We start from the raw sequence: 18,671 nt of genomic DNA on the forward strand, positions 1-18,671 counted from the left end.
GCAAGATTATAAATCCCCAGAATCTGCAAACCTATGGTCCATTATATACCCACTGCTGTGCTCTTCTTCCCTTAGGCAATCCCTAGAATGCATGATGACTGCTTTGTACTTGAGTTGTGATGGTTCTGAAATGGCTGATACAGTCACCATGGGATCTGTAGAGTCTACCTGGAGCAGCTAAGTATGACATTTAGGAGATGTGCTATTTCTGCTATTTATTCTGGGGTTCTGGGGAAACTAGGATTCTCAAGGACAATCAGAAAGCTGCTCCGTTTTGAGTTGTCAGGACCAAACATTTCCATGTGTTGGTGGGGATGTTACTCTTCAACAAGGCCTTCTTGATCTATTTCCTCTGCCTACCTGATAAAATGTTTTGAAAATGAAGCTCAGAGTAGAACGTATATTTTGGTAATCTGAGGGTAGACTAGTAGTTGAGTGTATTTAGGGATCTTGGCCTAGGACTGCGTGCTAAGATGTATCTTCTTCATGGATTTGGAGGATTTTATGAAGATTGTTATGTTTATGGTGTTCCAGAGATTCTCTTACATGTCCTCTTCTTCTCAGATGTGGAAAATGAGGTTGTGAACTTACAACCAACAAGTTGAGAATTCCAGCAGGGATGCTGTCTGCCATTGTCATCTTATTTTGTAACTGGCATATGGTCTTTTTGACTTTGTTGGTCAGGGTTAGGAGTGAGGATGAACTGGATAGTTGGCTATGAAATTAAATTGTGGACAGGGGCCTTTGAAGTGGGCTCTGACTCTTAACAGGATGAGCCCTAAGATATGTGTCTTGTGCACTGGACTGCTCTGAAGAATCCTGAATCCACTGGTTATTTGACATTTGCCAAACTTCCTGTACTCTTTCCACTCAGTTTTCATAAAAAGTGAGGTTGAGATGGTGGCTTGTTAATGTGATTTTACCTTTTGCATCCATTTACTGGGAAACAACAACCTGCCTTGGTAGACTGATCTACCTACAGCATTGCTACTATCATGAAACAAGTTTTGGTTTAACAAATGTAGATGAAAATGACAGAGCAACCTATGAAGCTCCAGTACTGTTGTATATATATCATGGAATGTTGTTGCTCATTTGGCTCATCACACCCTTGGCAGCGGTTTGAAAATCCATTCTAATTAATTTGAGTTGCCAGCTTTTTTTCAACCCTATTTTACAAATGAGTCTTCTTTGTATCTACTTGTCTTTTGAAAGTTAAGAGATTTGATTGAACTACGCTTTCAGGTTGTAATGTCCAGATCTGAGTAACTGTGTGAAATACTTTCTCCTCATTTTCACTTCTGTTCCTTTACTAGCTGTTTACTAAATTGTAAATGTGAAGATGCTCCAAGGATTCTTGGTCAATTGTAAAATAATTTGGGAGGCTCTAAGATCTCTGATTCATAGTTACTGACCCATATGCAAAAGCAAATTGTTTTCTTCTGCTTTTGTCAACACTTTATAATTCATGTAGCTTTATTGATTCCCTCTTGAACTTCTTGGCTTCAAGGTATTTGGGAAAGGGGCATGACACTTCCATTAATGGGACGGTCTTAAATGAGTAGACAGGAGTTTGATGATTAGGGAGTGGGAGTTTTAAGCTTGAACTACACAGGATCAATTCTGAGAAGGTGGAGAATCCTAAGATTTTTCTACCCTGGAGGATTAATGAGGCTAAATCATTGGGGGTATTTAAAGAGGAGGAAGAGAATTTTTGGAAGTTGGGGGAAATTGATGGCAATGGGACTGGTCCAGAAGAGGAGGTAAAGCATAGGGCAGATAAGACATGCTCATATTAAATGGCAGAAGGCCAAATGGCCTACTCCTCTCTTGTTTCCTGATTTTCTTGTGTAAAAGGAATCCCTATCTAATCGTAGTTCTTCCATTATCCCTGGTTTCAGAACAGGTAGGTAGTGAAGGCAGCAAATGCAATGTTCGCATTCATTTCGGGAGGACTAGAAGATATAAGTGAAGATGTAGATTTAGCATGGGTCAGGACCGCATTTGGAATATAGTGAGTAATTTTGAGCCCTATGTCTAAGGAAAAATGTGCTGGCCTTGGAGAAGGTTGAGAGGAGATTCACAAAAATGTTCTCATCAATGAAAGGCCTAACATGATAAGTGCTTGATGTCTTTGGGCTTGAACTCAATGGAGCTCAGAAAGATAAGGGAGGAATCTCATTCAAACCTGCTGAACACTGAAAAGCCTGGCTAGAATGGGCGTGGAGAGGAAATTTCCTTTCATAGGAGAGTCTAGGATACAATGGCACAGTCTCAGAATAAAGGGATGTCCCTTTAAAATTGAGGTGAGGAGGAGTTTCTTCAAAGAGTGGTGAATCTGTGGAATTCATTGCCCTGGAGGACTGTGGAGGCATTGGGTGTGTTTAAGGCAGAGATATTAATTTCTTGATTGCTAAGGTGGGTGGGGGGAGGGGTTAAAAGTTATGCAGAGAAGGTGAGTGAATGGGGTTTAAAACAGCCATCGTGATGGAATGGCTGAATAGATTGGAATAGGTTGAATGGCCTAATTCTGTCCTTATATTAGTCATTCTGTACTCTGTTGAGGGATCTTGGTATACTCTGATGTTCGTGCCCAGAATCAGGTGCAAAAATGTAGCATAAGCTTAGCTAAAGCTTTACAAAGAACCATAGTGACAGATTAACGTCTGTGTTCAAATTTGCTATTTTCCAAAAATCCCCTTTGTTATCTTAATAACTTGTCATGCCACAATCAAACATCTGTGAACTTGCTTCCTCTGATCCTTCTGTTCTTGTATCCAACTCCCCCCACCCTATGCCAGCACAATCATTTTGTCTTAGATTGTGCAGCCATGCATATTATATCTACCAAAGTGCATTACCTAGTGTCTATATGCATTATTAAGCATCTCCTATATGTCCTACATGTCAATTCATTACATTGGTTGTCTTTATCTGGCTTGCCTGCTATTATCCTGTTCACTATTTACTGCATTGGCAAACTGATAACGAAGGATTATTGTATGCAACGAGGAAAGCAATGGTCCTAATACCCACTATTGGGATCCCACTGCCTCATTCTCTCCCATCAGAACAACAGATATCTATGATAGTTTTGCTCCTCCTATACCTCAGTCAATTTTGTATGTTAAGTTCCAGCTGTTAGTGTGGAAAATATTGGAAATGCTCAGCAGGTCAGGTGGCATCTGTGGACAGAGAAACAGAGTTAATGTTTCAGGTTGGCAATTGAAGTATTGACTGCATTTCTCTTTCCACAAATGCTGCCTGACCTGTAGAATATTAACAGTAGTTTTTGTTTTCTATTTCAATATTCCAATATCTGAAGTGTTTCTTTCTTTTCATTATTATAATGCAAATACTTTCCTATTTAATGAATTAAATTGTCATGACATACTTTCATGATTTGTCTTTGAAAGTCCATAAATGCAACATCCTTTGGGGTACCTATATTAAATCTATCCATTATTTTACCACTTAATTCAATCAGTATAATCTTTAGTTAGTATGTTTAGTATAAGGGCTGTGCTTTCATGTTCTTCAGTCAAGGAATTGTTGACCTGGAGCTGCATTTTTATTGTACTGGGTGAACTTGGTCTTGAATTGGAGACAAACTCTCTTCTAGCAAAGATCATGACAACACCACAGCGTTTTAAATTTCTATTGAATAAAAGAACTCCAGTAAAACTGACATCAGTGGGATTTATGACAGAAAGCGCTGAAACTTGACAGAAAGGAAGACAATGTGAGACCATTTCTCAGCTCCAGGATATTTCTGTATGAGGTCGTGAGGAGAGTGTCCAGTGCACTATCTTTCCATGTGTCATTTATTATATTTTATCTATTTTGAAGTCAGAAATAAAGATTGTCTGATGTTGTACGGTGTCCATAACTACTTGAGTTACCCAGATAACTGAAGAGTAAGATGTGAATATCATCCAGTCTTGGGCAGATAAGTGCCAAGTAACTAACATTTATACTGGGAGTGGCAGTCCAACTCTGGGGATCGAAACAGACTTTATGTTCAGTGTAGTTACAGTATTTCCCCCCCTATCCTCAACAACTTGCAGGTTATCAATGATCAGAAACCTGAAACTGGACCAAGCATTTCGATTATAGTGATGATGTGTGTACGTCAGAGGCAGGGTGTCCTGAGTGAATGGCTGTTTTCTCCAAAAAAAAAACATGTTAAATATTTATTCCATCTACTGTTTTGCACTGTTGTTGTAACATCCACATATCAAGACCCCTCCAAATTACAATGCACCTCCCAGATTCTTCATTTGTACAATTCGGGCAGAGAAAGACTGAGGGGCACAAAGCAAGACCACGTTGAAATATTCCTTACACCGAGATTTGGACACATATTGCCATCTCTTTATTATTGTTGTTCACAATTTGAAACTACATGTCTTAAAACTGTGGTAGAACTTTCATCACATGGAATATACCCTCACTGGCCACTTTATTAGGGGCAGAAGTGGAACCCAGTGTGGGCTTCCTCGGCTGTAGCCCATCCACTTCAAGCTTTGACATGATGTGTGTTCAGAGATGCTTTTCTGCACACCTTTGTTGTAATGTGTGGTTATTTGAGTTACAGTTGTCTTCCTGTCAGTTTGAACCAGTTTGGTATTTCTACTCTGATCTTTCTTATTAACAAGTTTTTATTGTTCGGAGAACTGCCACTCATTGGATATGTTTTGTTTCTCGTGCTATTCTCTGTAAATTCTAGAAACTGTGCATGAAAATCCCAAGAGATCAGCAGTTTCTGAGATACTCAAACCACCCTGGCACCATGGTCAATGCCACTCAGATTAGATTTCTTCCCCATTCTGAGCAACACTGAGCCTGTTGACCATACCTGCACTGAGTGCTGGCATATGACTGGCTGATCAGATATTTGCATTAATGAGCATGTGTATAGGTGTATCTAATAAAGTGGCCACGGAGTGTATGAGTTTATTAAGAAGGTAGCTAACTTGAGAATGAAGAGATAAATTGTGTTTATTCCAATGTTTTCCTGACAAACATTTCATCCACTACCTTAAATGAACTGCTACATCTGGCTATGTCCTAATGTGTGAAACATCTTATTCACATGTGTGTACAAACTCTGGAATTTCAGATATTCCTTTATTTTTTTGCTGTCATGAAGGTGAACCCTGAAAATCTTCCCTGCAAACTACTAAGGTTAAGGACATCTTACGATTAGTTGCAAGAGGAGGATTCTTTTTATTGTGGTTTCCATAGGAACTAATGAAAAATGCAATCTTGCTGAAAGAGTTAAAGGAATAGAAGCGAAAGCTGCAGAAGTTATACAGTCGTTTTTGGGGTAAAACACTAAAAGGGAAGGAATCCAACCATGGCTAATAGGGATACTATTAGATCTATAGAAAAATAATAATTAATTCCAAGTAAAATGAACATGGATCAGGATTAGTAGCACTTTAGAATTCAACAAAAGGGACCAGGAGATTGACTAAGAGAGTGAGAATAGAATATAAGAGTAATTTAAAAGGAACATAAAAGTGAACTGTTGAAGTTTGACAAGTATAAGGAAGAAGATTGAACCCAAAGTGTAGGTTCTTTACAGTAAGAAAAAGGATAATGGGGAGCAAAGAAATGGCTGAATAATTAAGCGATATTTTTGTTCTCTTTCATGAAAGACGAAAAAATAACTTCCCAGAAGTGTCAGGGAACCAAGGTTGTAATGAAGGGAGGAATTAAAGAAAATTAATATTAGAACAAAAATAGTGTTGAAAAAATTAATAGGACTGAAACCTGATATATCCCCAGGGTTTTATAATCTGTATCCCAGAGTACTAAAAGAGGTAGCTATGGATACAGAAAAGGCTTTGGTTGTCTTCTTCCAAAATTACATAGATATGGAATGTTCTTTGCAGATTGGAGGGTGTCAAATGTAACCACATTACAAGCCATCCCAGGATAACAAATAGGTTCCATATTGACGGATGCCTTTAAGATGATTTTGGCTTTTAAATCAGAAAGTATATGAAAATCACTTGATATTTTTTAACCATACCTTCATAGTAGTATAATAAATGACATCAAAAACTTATAAGGTTGAGTTAGAAAAAAGCAGTAACTAAAAGTGGAGAGAGACAGAGAGGAAACTCGTGCAGTTCATAGGATTGGAAGTATTTACGTGTGTTGAACTTTGGAGTATGGTAATAGGGAAATTGTTTGCATGTGCAAGTGTCTATAAATTGTACATTTGTGACCTGAAGATGGTCTGTATTTAAATGGGAAGTGAGAGGAAACACGTAAGATGGGACTAACTACCAAGAAAACTGCTTTTCCCCCTTATGAAGGATTTAATAACTAGACACTTAAACAATATCAACAAGATACTGAAAGTCAAAAGCAACACACACAAAATGCTGGGGAATCTCAGCAGGCCTGGCAGCATCTATGGAAAAGAGGAAACAGGTGACATTTCGGCCCGAGACCCTTCATCTGGACAGAAATGGGTCTGGGTGAGCAAGTGGTCGAAGAGTTGGAGGGCTACAGAGATCACTGAGGGAGAGCAGTGAGAGAGAGTATACTGAACTCCCGTTGAAGGGAAGATTTAACTTTTTCAGGGAAGGCATCCCTGGAAGAGACTTCGCAGTGTAGTAGTAGAATCCTGATGAAGGACAAAACATCGACTGTTAACTCTTTTCCATAGATGCCTCTTGGCTTGCTCAGTTCCTCCAGCATTTTGTGTGTATTGCTTAGGATTTCCAGCATTTGCAGATTTTCTGATGTCAATGAAAGTTAATGTTGGCTTGCGATAGATTAATTTTGTTTGATAAATATATTAGGCAAAACTCTGGAGTTATTTGAGAATGCACTGTAAGTTGTACAAGAGAAAAGGAGCAGTTTGGGTATATGGGGCTTGTCAGCCATGGCTGGCAGCTCATCTGGGAGAAGAACAATTCTGATCTCAAATCTCTGCTGCCTTGTGACTATATGCACTCATGGGGAAGGCTTTGGGAGTAAACCCTGAGGAAAAATCTGGAGCTGGAGTTCCTAAGGCAGTCCTACGTTAAGTTCAATGCCAGCTGGCAACCTCTGCGACGCTACTGGTGCCAAGCTGTATTGGTCTCTGCCATACTTCTGTAGATATATGGTAGAAAGTGTGCTGACTGGCTGCATTACTGCCTGGTATGGGAATACCAATGCCTTTGAGTGGAAAATCGTGCAAAAGGTAGTGGGTCAAGCTCCCCCAACCATTGAGCACATCTGTATGAAAGGTTGCCATAGAAAAGCAGCATCTGTCATCAAAGATCCTCACCACCCAGGCCATGCTCTTTTCTTGCCATTGCGATCAGTTTGAAGGTACAGGTGCCTCAGGTCTCACACCACTAGGTTCAAGAACAGTTACTACTCCTCAACCACCAAGCTTTCGGACAAAAGGGGATAGCTACACTCATTTCAGGACTCATTTCAAAACTGTTATATTGTTATTTCATTCTTGTTATTTGTTGCTGTTTATTTATGTTCTGCATTTGCACAGTTTGTTTACAGTTTATAGTTCCTGACATTTACAGTTACAGTTCTATAGATTTGCTGCTAAGTATGGCCGCATCATACTCTGAGAATAAATTCTACTTTGAACTTCAAACTTTTCGTCAGCTGCGTGGAAGGTTGGAGCCTGCACCATGTGCAACAGCTTGCCCTCCAACTGCCCTGGCTTGTGTATCATGAAGACAGCTGGGATGCAACTGACCAACGGAGCCTCAAAGAAGAGGAACATTTGTGAATGTAGTGTATTTGGATTTTCTGAAGCCCTTTCATAAAGTACTACATTAGAAGTTAGTTTGCAAAATTAAAGTATGTAGGATTGCTGGTATTACAATGGCATTGAATGAACATTGCTTGACAGGAAATAGAGCAGGAATAAATGGGACTTTCTTAATGTGACAGGTAGTAACTGGCCCAGTACCACAGGGCCTGATGCTTGGGTCCCGGCTATTCATAATATTTATGTTACTTCAGTGAAAGAACTGAATACAGTATTTCTCAGTTTGCTGGAAGCCTGAAGCTAGTAGGATCGTGAGTTGTAAGGAAGATACAAAGAGATTTCAAGGCAAGTTAAATGAGTTGTTCAAGGGACAAATGTATGGAAGATGTTGCATAACATGGATAAATGGGAATTTATTCACTTTGGTAGGAAAACAGAAAGGCAGAGTTATCTAAATAGTCATTGATTGTCAAATGTTGATTTACAAAGAGATCTTGGTTTCCTTGTGAATTAGTCACTGAGAGCAAACTAATTGGTGCAGCAAACAGTTAAAATTGACATATTGGTAAACATAGCAAAGCACCACTTGGGCAGCATCCTGAAGTACTTTCCTGAGAACACTGAATACTTTTTCATTGTCTTCCATTACTTTTGCCATCAATCCTGAAGTCTTCTAGCTGGTGTTTGTGGAGGCTGAGCAGGTTGGACAAATGATTGCACATGTTATACTGCATCTGCCATTTAATTGTCGCCATAGTCATCTTGTTTAAATTGTTGAAGTCTCTTTGCATCATCCTCATTGCTCGTATTTCCACTATTTTCATGTTACCAAATCTCGATACATGCTGTAATGTAAATAGCTGAGATCAACCACTGATCCCTGTGGTATGTGACTAAATCTTGGTAATTGTGGTGAAACACATTTGCTGAGATTTAGTCACATACCACAGGGCCGTGAGATTTTCTTGGGACTCCTACACCTTAAGTTTTGTCACAAAGATGAGAAAATCTACAGATGCTGGAAATCCATCCTGCCTGATGCTGCCTGGCATGCTGCATTCCTCCAGCATTTTGTGTGTGTTACTGTAAGTTTTGTGTCCTGACGTGGATGGAATAAGTGGGGAAGTATTGGGCAGTTTCCACATTATCTTGCCGTTATATTGAATTTACCAAAGTCTGATGTTAATAATTACAGTGTGACTTAATACTTAAGCTATTATAGACCTTACCTACTATTGTTTCTGAAAGCCAGACCATTGTCTGGATCTAACAGCTGACCAGCTTTTTTAAAAAAGGATAAATTGTTCACAAGGCACCCATCAAGCATCAACAAAGCAACAAACAAGGCATCCTTTCCCTATCTAATTAACAACTCTGTCTCTGAAGATTTCTCAGCACATCCATAAGAATTATTTAATCCTTTCATCTGGTACCCATGAGGATTCTTACAGAGAAGTACTCTCACTGAAGTCTCCATATTAGGTTGACTATCGTGCAACCTGACAACTGTCTTATCTCAGTACTGGTCAAGCCATGAAAGCACTAAGACTTCAAGACAGATTCTGCTGTTGCTTTTGCATGTTATTTTCCTGGCACAGGGACATAAATTTGAGTCCAGAGAAATCCCTATTTTGAAATGAATGAGATTTTGTATTAATTGGTTACCATTGTAAAATTGAATTGATACATTTTGATAAAAGGCAATATTATAGACTTGTGGTTTATTATATAAGAAAGTGGGCAAAACCTTGGCCTTCAATAGTCGAAGGAGTGACAAAGAGTTTCAAGCTGTAGACCATTTTTGCAGTGTACTTTGCAAATATCGGGCTGGCTTTGGAAATTGCTCTTCTTATTTTAATTAAAGGTCTAAAGATTGCGCTAAAGCTAAAGAAGCCTTCTCTTTCCTTTGAAACACCCACTTGAGAGATCTCTTAATGTGTGACTGAAATGATGACTTGACCTTTGAGTAGTAAGAAAGTCTAAAAATGTGTGCTTAGCATAATGCAAATGATTATACTTTCCAGTTGCTCTGAGGCATGCTGCTGATCACCTGACCATTAGGATGGCTTCATTCCAAGACCTCCATTATTGACTATCTGACTTACCCAGAAAGCAGCTGTGAGTGAAGGAAAGATGCTGCAGCACGTGCGCCCTCTGAGTGACCTTAAGGAGTCGGCTCCAGAGGAAAATCAAAGTGCAGAAATTGCATTAACTGAGATAACCTGACATTATGAGTAACTGACATTGGTAAAATCGTTTGATACTGACGATCTCGTACATATCTGCCAAAAAAGCTCAGTTCACCCCTGCACCTGTTCCATAAACTTATGGAAAGGAAATGCAAATGTATTTCTAGTGTTTATCACAATGTATTAAATAGTGAACTACATAATAAACAAATTAGTTTCCCTACTGTATAAATCTTTAAATCTAACCGGTATTTTGTTCTTCTGAAGCTGAATTGTTAGTGGCATACCTCTTTTGTAGAGGTATGCCATTTTGCTTCTGGGTGACAGAAGGAAGGCTTTGATAACACTAGCTTGAGGCCCTGCTGAGAATTTGGATGTCTTCTGTTTGTGCCTTAATGGAAACAGAAACCTGCTCCCTCAGATGCTGCACTGTGACTGTCAATGCTGGCTGAGATTCAGCTGCACCTAATTTCCATAATTTGTCATTTTCCTCTTCCCTTCTCCCTCCAAAGTGGTTGTTTGGCATGGTTAGTGAGTGAGAGAGAGTATGAGAGAGATAGATAGAGAGAGAGAGAGAGACAGGGCAGAGCAGAGGCAAGTGGACCTTTGAGGTTGTACAAAGTCAAAGTTGCTTTTGTTGTCAATTGCACAAGTTCAATGGAAACTTACTGCAGCATGTCACAGGCATGTACAGCATTCACAAGGAAAACTGAAATTAAACATATCTTATACGAGATTATAAAAGAAAGCAAAATTAGAGCAAAAAGAAACCCCAAAGGCTGCAAAGTAGTCATAATGGTGCCTGCTAAGGTTATGATTCACTTTGTGCAGGTTGGTTCAAGAAGCAAATGATTGAAGGGAAGTAGCTCTGCTTGAGCCTGGTGGTATGGAGACTTCAGGCTCGTATACCTCCTGCGTTATGGCAGCTGTGTGAAGATGGCATGGCCTGGATCGTGGGGATCTTTGATGATAGATGTTGCTATTTGAGGGAGATACTTTCGTTGGTAGGAGGGATCCAACTGATATATTCGACTGAGTCCACTTTTTGCAGTTACTTGTTTTCCTATGCATTTGAATTGTCATAATAGACCACAATGCAGCCAATGAAGATCCTTTCAAATCTGTAGAAGAATATTCGGTGACATTAACCTTCTAAGGAAGTGAAGGCACTGGTGCATCTTCCTTGTGGTTGCATCCTTGTGATGTGCTTGGCACAGGATACGTCATCCAATATGTTAACACCCAGGAATTTAAAGCAGCTTACCCTCTCCACCAAAACAGACTGGTGCATGTTCCCCTTCCTGAAGCCAACAATCATTTCTTTACTTTTACTGATGTTGACTATGAGGTTGTTGTTGTGGCAGCACTCAATCAGGTGCTTCTGTACGCTGACTCACATGCATCATAGAAAGTAACCCATCTGGATGCATAACGGCTTGGTATGGCAACTTCTCTGCACTTGACTGCAAGAAACTGCAGAGGGTTGTGAACACAGCTCAGCACATCAGGGAAACCAGCCTCCTCTCCAGGGACACTGTCTATGCTTCTTGCTGCCTCAGTAAAGCAGCTCATATAATCAAAGATCCCACTCACCCAGAACACATTCTCTTCTCCATTCTTCCATTGGGCAGAAGATACAAAAACCTGAATATACATACCAAGTCCAGGGATAGCTTCTACTCCACTGCAAGAAGACTATTAAATGTTTCCCTAGTATGACAAGATGGATACTTGATCTCCCGGTATACCTCATTCTGATCTTGCACCTTATTGTCTACCTGCATTGCACTTTCTCTATAGTTGTTACATTTCATTTTCTGCATGCTGTTATTGTTTTACATTATTCTACCTCAATGCACCATGTTATGGTTTGATCTGTATGAACAATATGCGAGACGAGCTTTTCACTACATCTCAGTATGTGTGACACATAAACCAATTCCAATTGATCACCACCTATGATTTGTTCAACAAGAATGATGTTGTCGTCAAATTTGTGTATGCTTTTGGAGCAGTGCTTAGATACACAGTTGTGTGTAGAGGGAGTAGAGGAGCGGCTAAGCACTGAGCCTTAATGTGCACCAGAGTTAATGGTCCGTGAGGTGAGACCACTGATTGAAGTCTGTCGAGGAGGAAGCTAAAGATCCAGTTGCAGATTACAGGGTCATCAGGAAATGTGGAGACTTGTGTGGGTGTGTCATAGTTCTCTCTATCTAAACATACATAAAAGACATAGAACTCATCTGGGAGTGATGGGTCATTGTCACTTCTGCTAACTGATCTTGCCTTGTAGAAGTATTATTGTGCAACCCCGGCATGCTGTTCAGCATTTGTCGGTGATTCCAGTTTAGTAAGAATTGCCTCTCTGCTCTTGCAGTGACCTTCCAGAGGCCATACCTGGACTACTTTTATCACTCTGAATTGCCAGCCCTAAATGTCACAGATCTTGCCCTCAGTAGATTGTGAATCTCTTGTTCATTTAGTGTTTCTGGTTGAGGAAGATGCGGAATGTTTTTCTGAGTATTGTTTACCATTCTAACTTCTAGCTAATCCAAGGATTTAAGTATCATCTCAGAAACCTGAGTAAATAGTACAACGTAGAGAAAAGGCATTTAAATACTTAGGTACCACCCTGTGACACTGCTTCAGTGCTATACTCCAATTGGTCCCATTCCCTTTTGCCTTGTATTTTTGACCCTTCAAGTATTTGTCCAGTTCTCTTTTGAACATAACGACTTATTGTGCTTTTTCCATCTTTACTGACAGTGAAGTTATGATCACAAGTAATTTTTCTCCTGCTTCCAATTGGGATAAATATATAAATTCTAGTTAGAAAGAAAAACCCACAGGAGAGAATGTTTAAATGCTGTGCAAAATCAATCAATTGGAAAAGGTAATACCTATTGTGCTTACCGAAATTATCTTTAATTATATTTACTTTAATACCATATAGTGGGTAACCAGTTATGAGTTTTAAGTCAAACCTTGGAAAACTGAAGATAGTCAAGTGACTTCGAGCAAAAAGATTTTTTTTCTTCAAAGTATCAAAAGTCTTACTGCAACAAATACAATATGTAAATATGTTGTTTGTTTTAATCACCCATTACATTTGCTATTTTGCTGTCATTATGCAAATTAATTCACTTTATCAACTATCTTCCATGTCAAATCACTTCTCAAAAACTAGTTTAAAAATGGAAGCATATGATTGAAAGCTGGGGCTACTTTATAAACAAGCTCTGACTTTGGGTTTGGAAAGTGTCCAATTGCATAAACTAGGCTTAACCTTCCTTGTGAAATATTTAGAACACCTTTGGCAAAATATAACCAATTTGTTTAAGTTTGTAATGCAAGCCATCGACAAAAACATTCAGTGCTTAACAAAATACCTGCTTTTTGTGTTCTTTTAAATGATAGTCTTGCAACTCAAAATCACACATGCTGAGGAACTAAAAGAATAAAAGGTATCTCATATTTTTGCTGTCATACCTGTCCAGTAATGGTAAATAAGGTGATACTGCAAACTTGAATTTTTGATTTACATTGTCATTCTCAGCCAAGTCGCCCTTTCGCAACACTTGGCAGCAAATATCTAGGAGTTCATTTGGAGAAGTATGTTATTTAAAAAGTGGCTGTACAGGATAGAGACAGAGATGAGATGGAAAATGAAGAATGGTGGGGGTGCAGACAGATAGAGGGAATGGGGAAGACAGTGGGTAAAAGAGGTGGGTGAGACAGGGAGAAGGCGTGAAGCAACGTGTAGGGGAGAGAGAGGCGGAGAAAGCGAGGAGGGAGAGGCAAGTATGCCAGACTTAATTTCTGGACAGATAGATTTGAAAGGAAGGGAAGTTAGACCAAATCTGTTATGAAACGTTGGTGGTTGTTAGCATATAATATGCAGACGTGAGGGAGAGTGTTGAGAAGCTTTACCAAGATGCCGGAGATGCGAAGTAATATATAATCACGAGATGTTCAACAGACGGTCTCTCCTCTTGAGAAAAGAAAGATGTGGATTGACCTAATAGAAACTTTTAGAATTAATAGTTTTACACAGTGTTAATATGGAGGGAATGTTTCCACTTGTGTGGAAGTGCACAACTAGAAGAAATTAATATGGGGTAGTCACGAAGTGTAGCGTTCAGAATAATCTTCTGTCCGCAGACTGATGAGAATGTGAAATTTGCTACTGTAATTAATGGTTCGAACGAATGTTATATCGGTAGTTGGACAAGCAAATAAGGTGAAAGAGAGTCATGCTGATGGTAAACTAGGACGAGCAAACGCAGGACGTAGTTTGAGTGGAGCACAAGTGTGGACTGGTTGAATTGAGTTACTTGTTTGTATGCTATATATCCTAAGTAATCTCGTGTTTCCTTTTACGGTGAATCTTCCTCTTTTGCACACCTCATTAATCCCTTGCAGGGATTCGTTGTGCTAATATGACAAATTATCAAACTCTGAACTTTGAATTTATTCTCCTGCGCACGTCTACTCTAGTACATTGATGTGTCAGAGTTCTTCCTGACCATCTCACTGCCTTCACTGTGATTAGTTAATGTTATTGTCGGTGGTTGAACATAACATCTTCCTGATTTTGTAACTTGCCGAATAAACTGGTTGAGAAGTCAGGGAAATTCTTGGCTCTTCCAAATCTTTATTATTTTTCCCCCTTTGTTATATTTTCAGGTACGTTTGATTTAAAAAAAAACAGTTTAGTGTAGGTAAATTTGGAATGGAAAATGTTTCCCTCAGGACATCAATCTCAATTGCGCAATGCAACCGAGAATAACTTCCTGAGGGAAAACACTTTCCATTACTAAAAGGCCTGTTGTCTGAATTACGCACAGTATGGAGCACGGCAGGAAAAGTTGGCTTGAACAGGTGAATTAAATGTGACTAAAATGAAAGCAGTCATAAACTGAAGTGCAACATTGCTGGTTGTATAACAGATCTACATCAAAATCTTTATCCAACACTGTGAAGTTAAAACCATTTCAAGGGTTCGGAGACCATCATTTCTTCTCTGTTTAATTGGAATGCTAGCTTAACACTGAAGGAAAAGCCTGCTTCATGATTGGCAATACAGTAAACATTCTAGTGAAATTTGATGTAAATTTGTTTATTTTTACTGTTAGAATCCAGTAAATAAAACACCAACAAAACTGGATTTTTCATGTTTAACATGCATGATAGCAAATTTATTCTAAGTGCTGAAAGATAGTATGGAAAATAGAAATACTGTAAAGAGTAGTGCAGAATTTGAAGTTGAATGAATGGAAGTCATGATGTAAACAAAAATAAATGAGAAGATGAGTGTACTGTTGGGCTAGTGTGATCTCATGAGTTGTCATTGCATGATTTAAGCCTCACTCTTTGAGTCGATTGATACCAGAACTCAGTTAAATTACAGCATTTTAAAATGCCTGAAGTTATATTCTCACTTGATTTAAAATACACTGATTATTATACCATTTGAGCAACTTACTGACCAAATCTGTGTCGAATAGCATTTTCAGTCTCTCATTCTTGCATATAAATAACTTATAGGTTATTGCTGACTGAGAAATAAATGCTTTATTACCTTCTTGTCTTTGGGTCAGACAAGACAATGGAAATGAGAATGGGTTCTGGAGCTTAGTCAAACTAAGGAAAGGACACCTGCACACTCTTTCAGCCTTGCTTCAAATTTCACTGGTTTCTGTTGCTGTCTAGTTTTCTGTTTTTTTACTTTTGGTATGTGCCCAAAAAGAACTGGTTCAAGCTCTTCAAACTTATCTTCACATTAAAATCTTAAAGGGATCAGAGAATGGAAGCTTTTATTCCAACCTTCTGGAATCCATTTAATGTTCCTAAGGATAAAAGGACATTGTGTAAAGCAATCCCTTTCCCATTGGCACGTGCATGCATTGCTCAATAACTCTTAAGTGGAATAGCCACGTGGAAGTTTGAGTAGCCATGGAGGGTGATCCTTTGTAAACGCAAGAATGGAGAAACTCAATCAGCAGGGGTGTTCTCCCTGCACTTTTCCCTTATCTGAAACACTGATGCAGAAACGAATTAAAGCTATCTTGTAAAAGCCATACTACATGTAATGGTATTCTTCCATTAAAAAGCAAAAAAAAATGCCACAGATACTAAATATCTAGACTAAATGTAGAAAGTGCCAGAGAGATTCAGCAGGTGAGCTTTCCTGTTTTTAATTTTAGTTTTGTTTTATATTGTGCTCCACATTTTGCTACTGTTGGGTAATATACAAAATACATAGATTTTTGGCTGATCTTTGTAGGATTCTTACTTGGTTTTAATCTAAAGTTTTGGTTTCATTATTACCAATAACTTTGAAGTAAATATGGATATAAATATTGTAACCTTGGATTTAAATTATTAATGTTAATCTGATGGCATCAGTAAAGGTAATTTGGATTTACAATCAGTGGCATTGTACACAATAGCTTGTGTATAATTACTTCAAGATTCAGTGTTCATGTAGAAGCTTTTGCTTTAAGTTTGAAGTTTTAGAATAATTGCAAAAGTCAGAAAGCATTTCTGTTCCATGATAGCCATGGTAAACCTCATAATATGACAGCCATTCTTCTGTGTTCATATTTTACTCATTTAGAATTGGGTTGGTACAGTTTACTAAATTCCATTTGACACACTTATGAACTTATTTGTTTGCCACTAATAAATTATTATTGAATTTCTTGTGTTGAATCTGGAACAGATTACTGTGGGTTGCTAATACAGTGTTCACACGTGTAGTCGTTTCAGGGTACAACCAACAGTCTTCTCAGGGGTGTCTTCATACTATAGCTAAATCTGAGCTGAACCATGCTGCCAGCAGGTAAGATCAGCTTATAAACTTGTGTAGGTTATTTGGCTATAGTTGCTTGCTTGCCTTTGGAGTTGAGTGTGGTACCAGAATGATTAAAAACTGAATTTCTACTGAATTTAATTTGCATTTTCTGAAAATATGGCAAACCGGTCTAAAAGATTAATATAAACCCAGATCACTGGAAGGATGTTGCCGACAAGCTTGTTTTTCCCATTTAGCTTCTAACTACATAGATGAGATTAATTTCAACTCTGACAGTGTGTTGAATTCACCTGAACCATGGCTGGCTCACTCATCTCTTTTTGCCAAGTTGAAAATTTGGTGCTTAACATGTGGTGCAGGATTGGTATTGGGTTTAAATGGAGCTCCGAATTGGGTTTTGGAAGACCAGAGTGAATCTAAAACTAATGCCACCCTTTTATTGTAGTCATTGATAAAGCAATAATTTTATCACTTTAAGATGCCAGGAATCATTGGTCATCTTTTGGAATAAACTATTCAATATTAGGATTTCCACCTAAAACTTCCAAAAAACCATCATAGAACATGTGTTACAGTAACAATGTGAAAGCAGTCTGATTTTCTTTTTTTAAATGAGAGTAAATTACTTCTCTACACTTTTCAGTTTATCATTGTTTCCTGAAATAGTGTCTCAAATAACAGAAACATCTGTTTAACCTCGAAAGTGAAGTTCTACTATGTGTCATTCTGGAGGTGACCACTTGTAACCTTTTGATTACTATATTTCAGGTTAACTTAAATTGCCCATAAGTAACAGGACTATTGTGAAAAATTTGATTAATAATCAAAATTAGCATGAATTTAGTGTTGCAGTAATATTTCTTAGTGGGAGGTTATTTTAAATCTTTCTGGAGATTATTTTCATTGTGGAGGGGCAATAGCTCTTCAGAACAGTTTTGAAGTCTGAATCTAGACAGTAATTGCCTTCAAACTGTTTGCCTGCAGGAGGGCTTTACATGTGTCTCATCTGAAGGTAACTGCAGGGCACTCAATACTATTTTAGGTGAGATTGTTGAGGAGATGCCAAGGATTAAACTCTGTTCTGGAATGATTAGTTCAGCAAATAATAGCAAATGGTTTTGTTTGGGTATCTTCATTCTACTTTTCTTTAATATTGAACTTGCGTTCTATTTCTATTTGTGGTTGGATTGCGTTGTTCTCCGACCTTGACAATTTACTTGCAAACGTTTCGTCACCTTACGAGAAGACATCATCAGTGCACTGTTAATTGTAGTGTATCCTCTGAATGCTTTGCCTTCATATACTTATCAGTCAGCTGATTGGTTATCATTTTGGGAACTCAGTTGTGATGTGGGAAGGAGAATGATTGCTGATTGGTTGCGTGGCAAAGTTCCAGACCACAACACACGAAGTTCGCCACGTGACCAATCAGCGATGAGATTTCCTCCCCACATCACAATTGAATCCAAGGGACCGAGGCCTGCAGGAGTGGACTGCCAAAGTGAAACAGAAACTGGGACCGTGGGGAGGGCGCTCCCTATCGATAACGGGCAAGAACCTGGTCATCAGGTGTGAGGTGCTCTCAGGTCTGTTGTACTTGGCGCAAGTGTGGCCCGTCTCCAGCTCCTGCAGCTCGGAAATCACCCGCACCGTCTTCAGATTCGTCTGGGGATCCAAGATGGAGCGGGTCAGACAGACCACCATGCACAAGTCCTTGGACAATGGGGACAAGAACGTCCCCAATGTTGCCCTCACCCTGATGGCCAGCTTCGTGTGTGGCTGCATTAGGCTGTGCGTGGATCCCAAATACATAGGCACAAAGTACCACTGTGTGCCCAGGTTCTACCTGTCGCCCTGGCTACGAAGGATGGGTCTGGCCCCTTTCCTGCACAACACCCCCGTCAGCTGGTCATTGCCGCCA

The 18,671-nt window shown here is 39.0% G+C and overlaps 1 protein-coding gene across 7 annotated transcripts in view; it reads left to right on the top strand.

Annotated features, from left to right (window-relative positions):
- znf423 (zinc finger protein 423) overlaps nt 1-18,671 on the top strand; it is a 403,580-nt gene that overhangs the window by 8,957 nt on the left and 375,952 nt on the right. For 2 of the 7 annotated variants that reach the window (XM_072279614.1, XM_072279611.1), the window contains exon 1: nt 14,777-14,814. The exons of 3 other annotated variants lie outside the window; for them this stretch is intronic. Coding sequence is in view for 2 of the 4 variants with exons in the window: in XM_072279610.1 (XP_072135711.1) it covers nt 16,765-16,777 (13 nt within the window). In the remaining 2 variants the exon portion in view is untranslated. Of the gene's footprint in view, nt 1-14,739; nt 14,815-16,695; nt 16,778-18,671 lie in introns of those variants that run through there. 2 more of the 7 variants (XM_072279609.1, XM_072279610.1) reach the window with 2 other exon arrangements.

The sequence above is a fragment of the Mobula birostris genome, chromosome 15 (genome assembly GCF_030028105.1).
Source record: "Mobula birostris isolate sMobBir1 chromosome 15, sMobBir1.hap1, whole genome shotgun sequence".
Lineage (NCBI taxonomy): Eukaryota > Metazoa > Chordata > Chondrichthyes > Myliobatiformes > Myliobatidae > Mobula > Mobula birostris.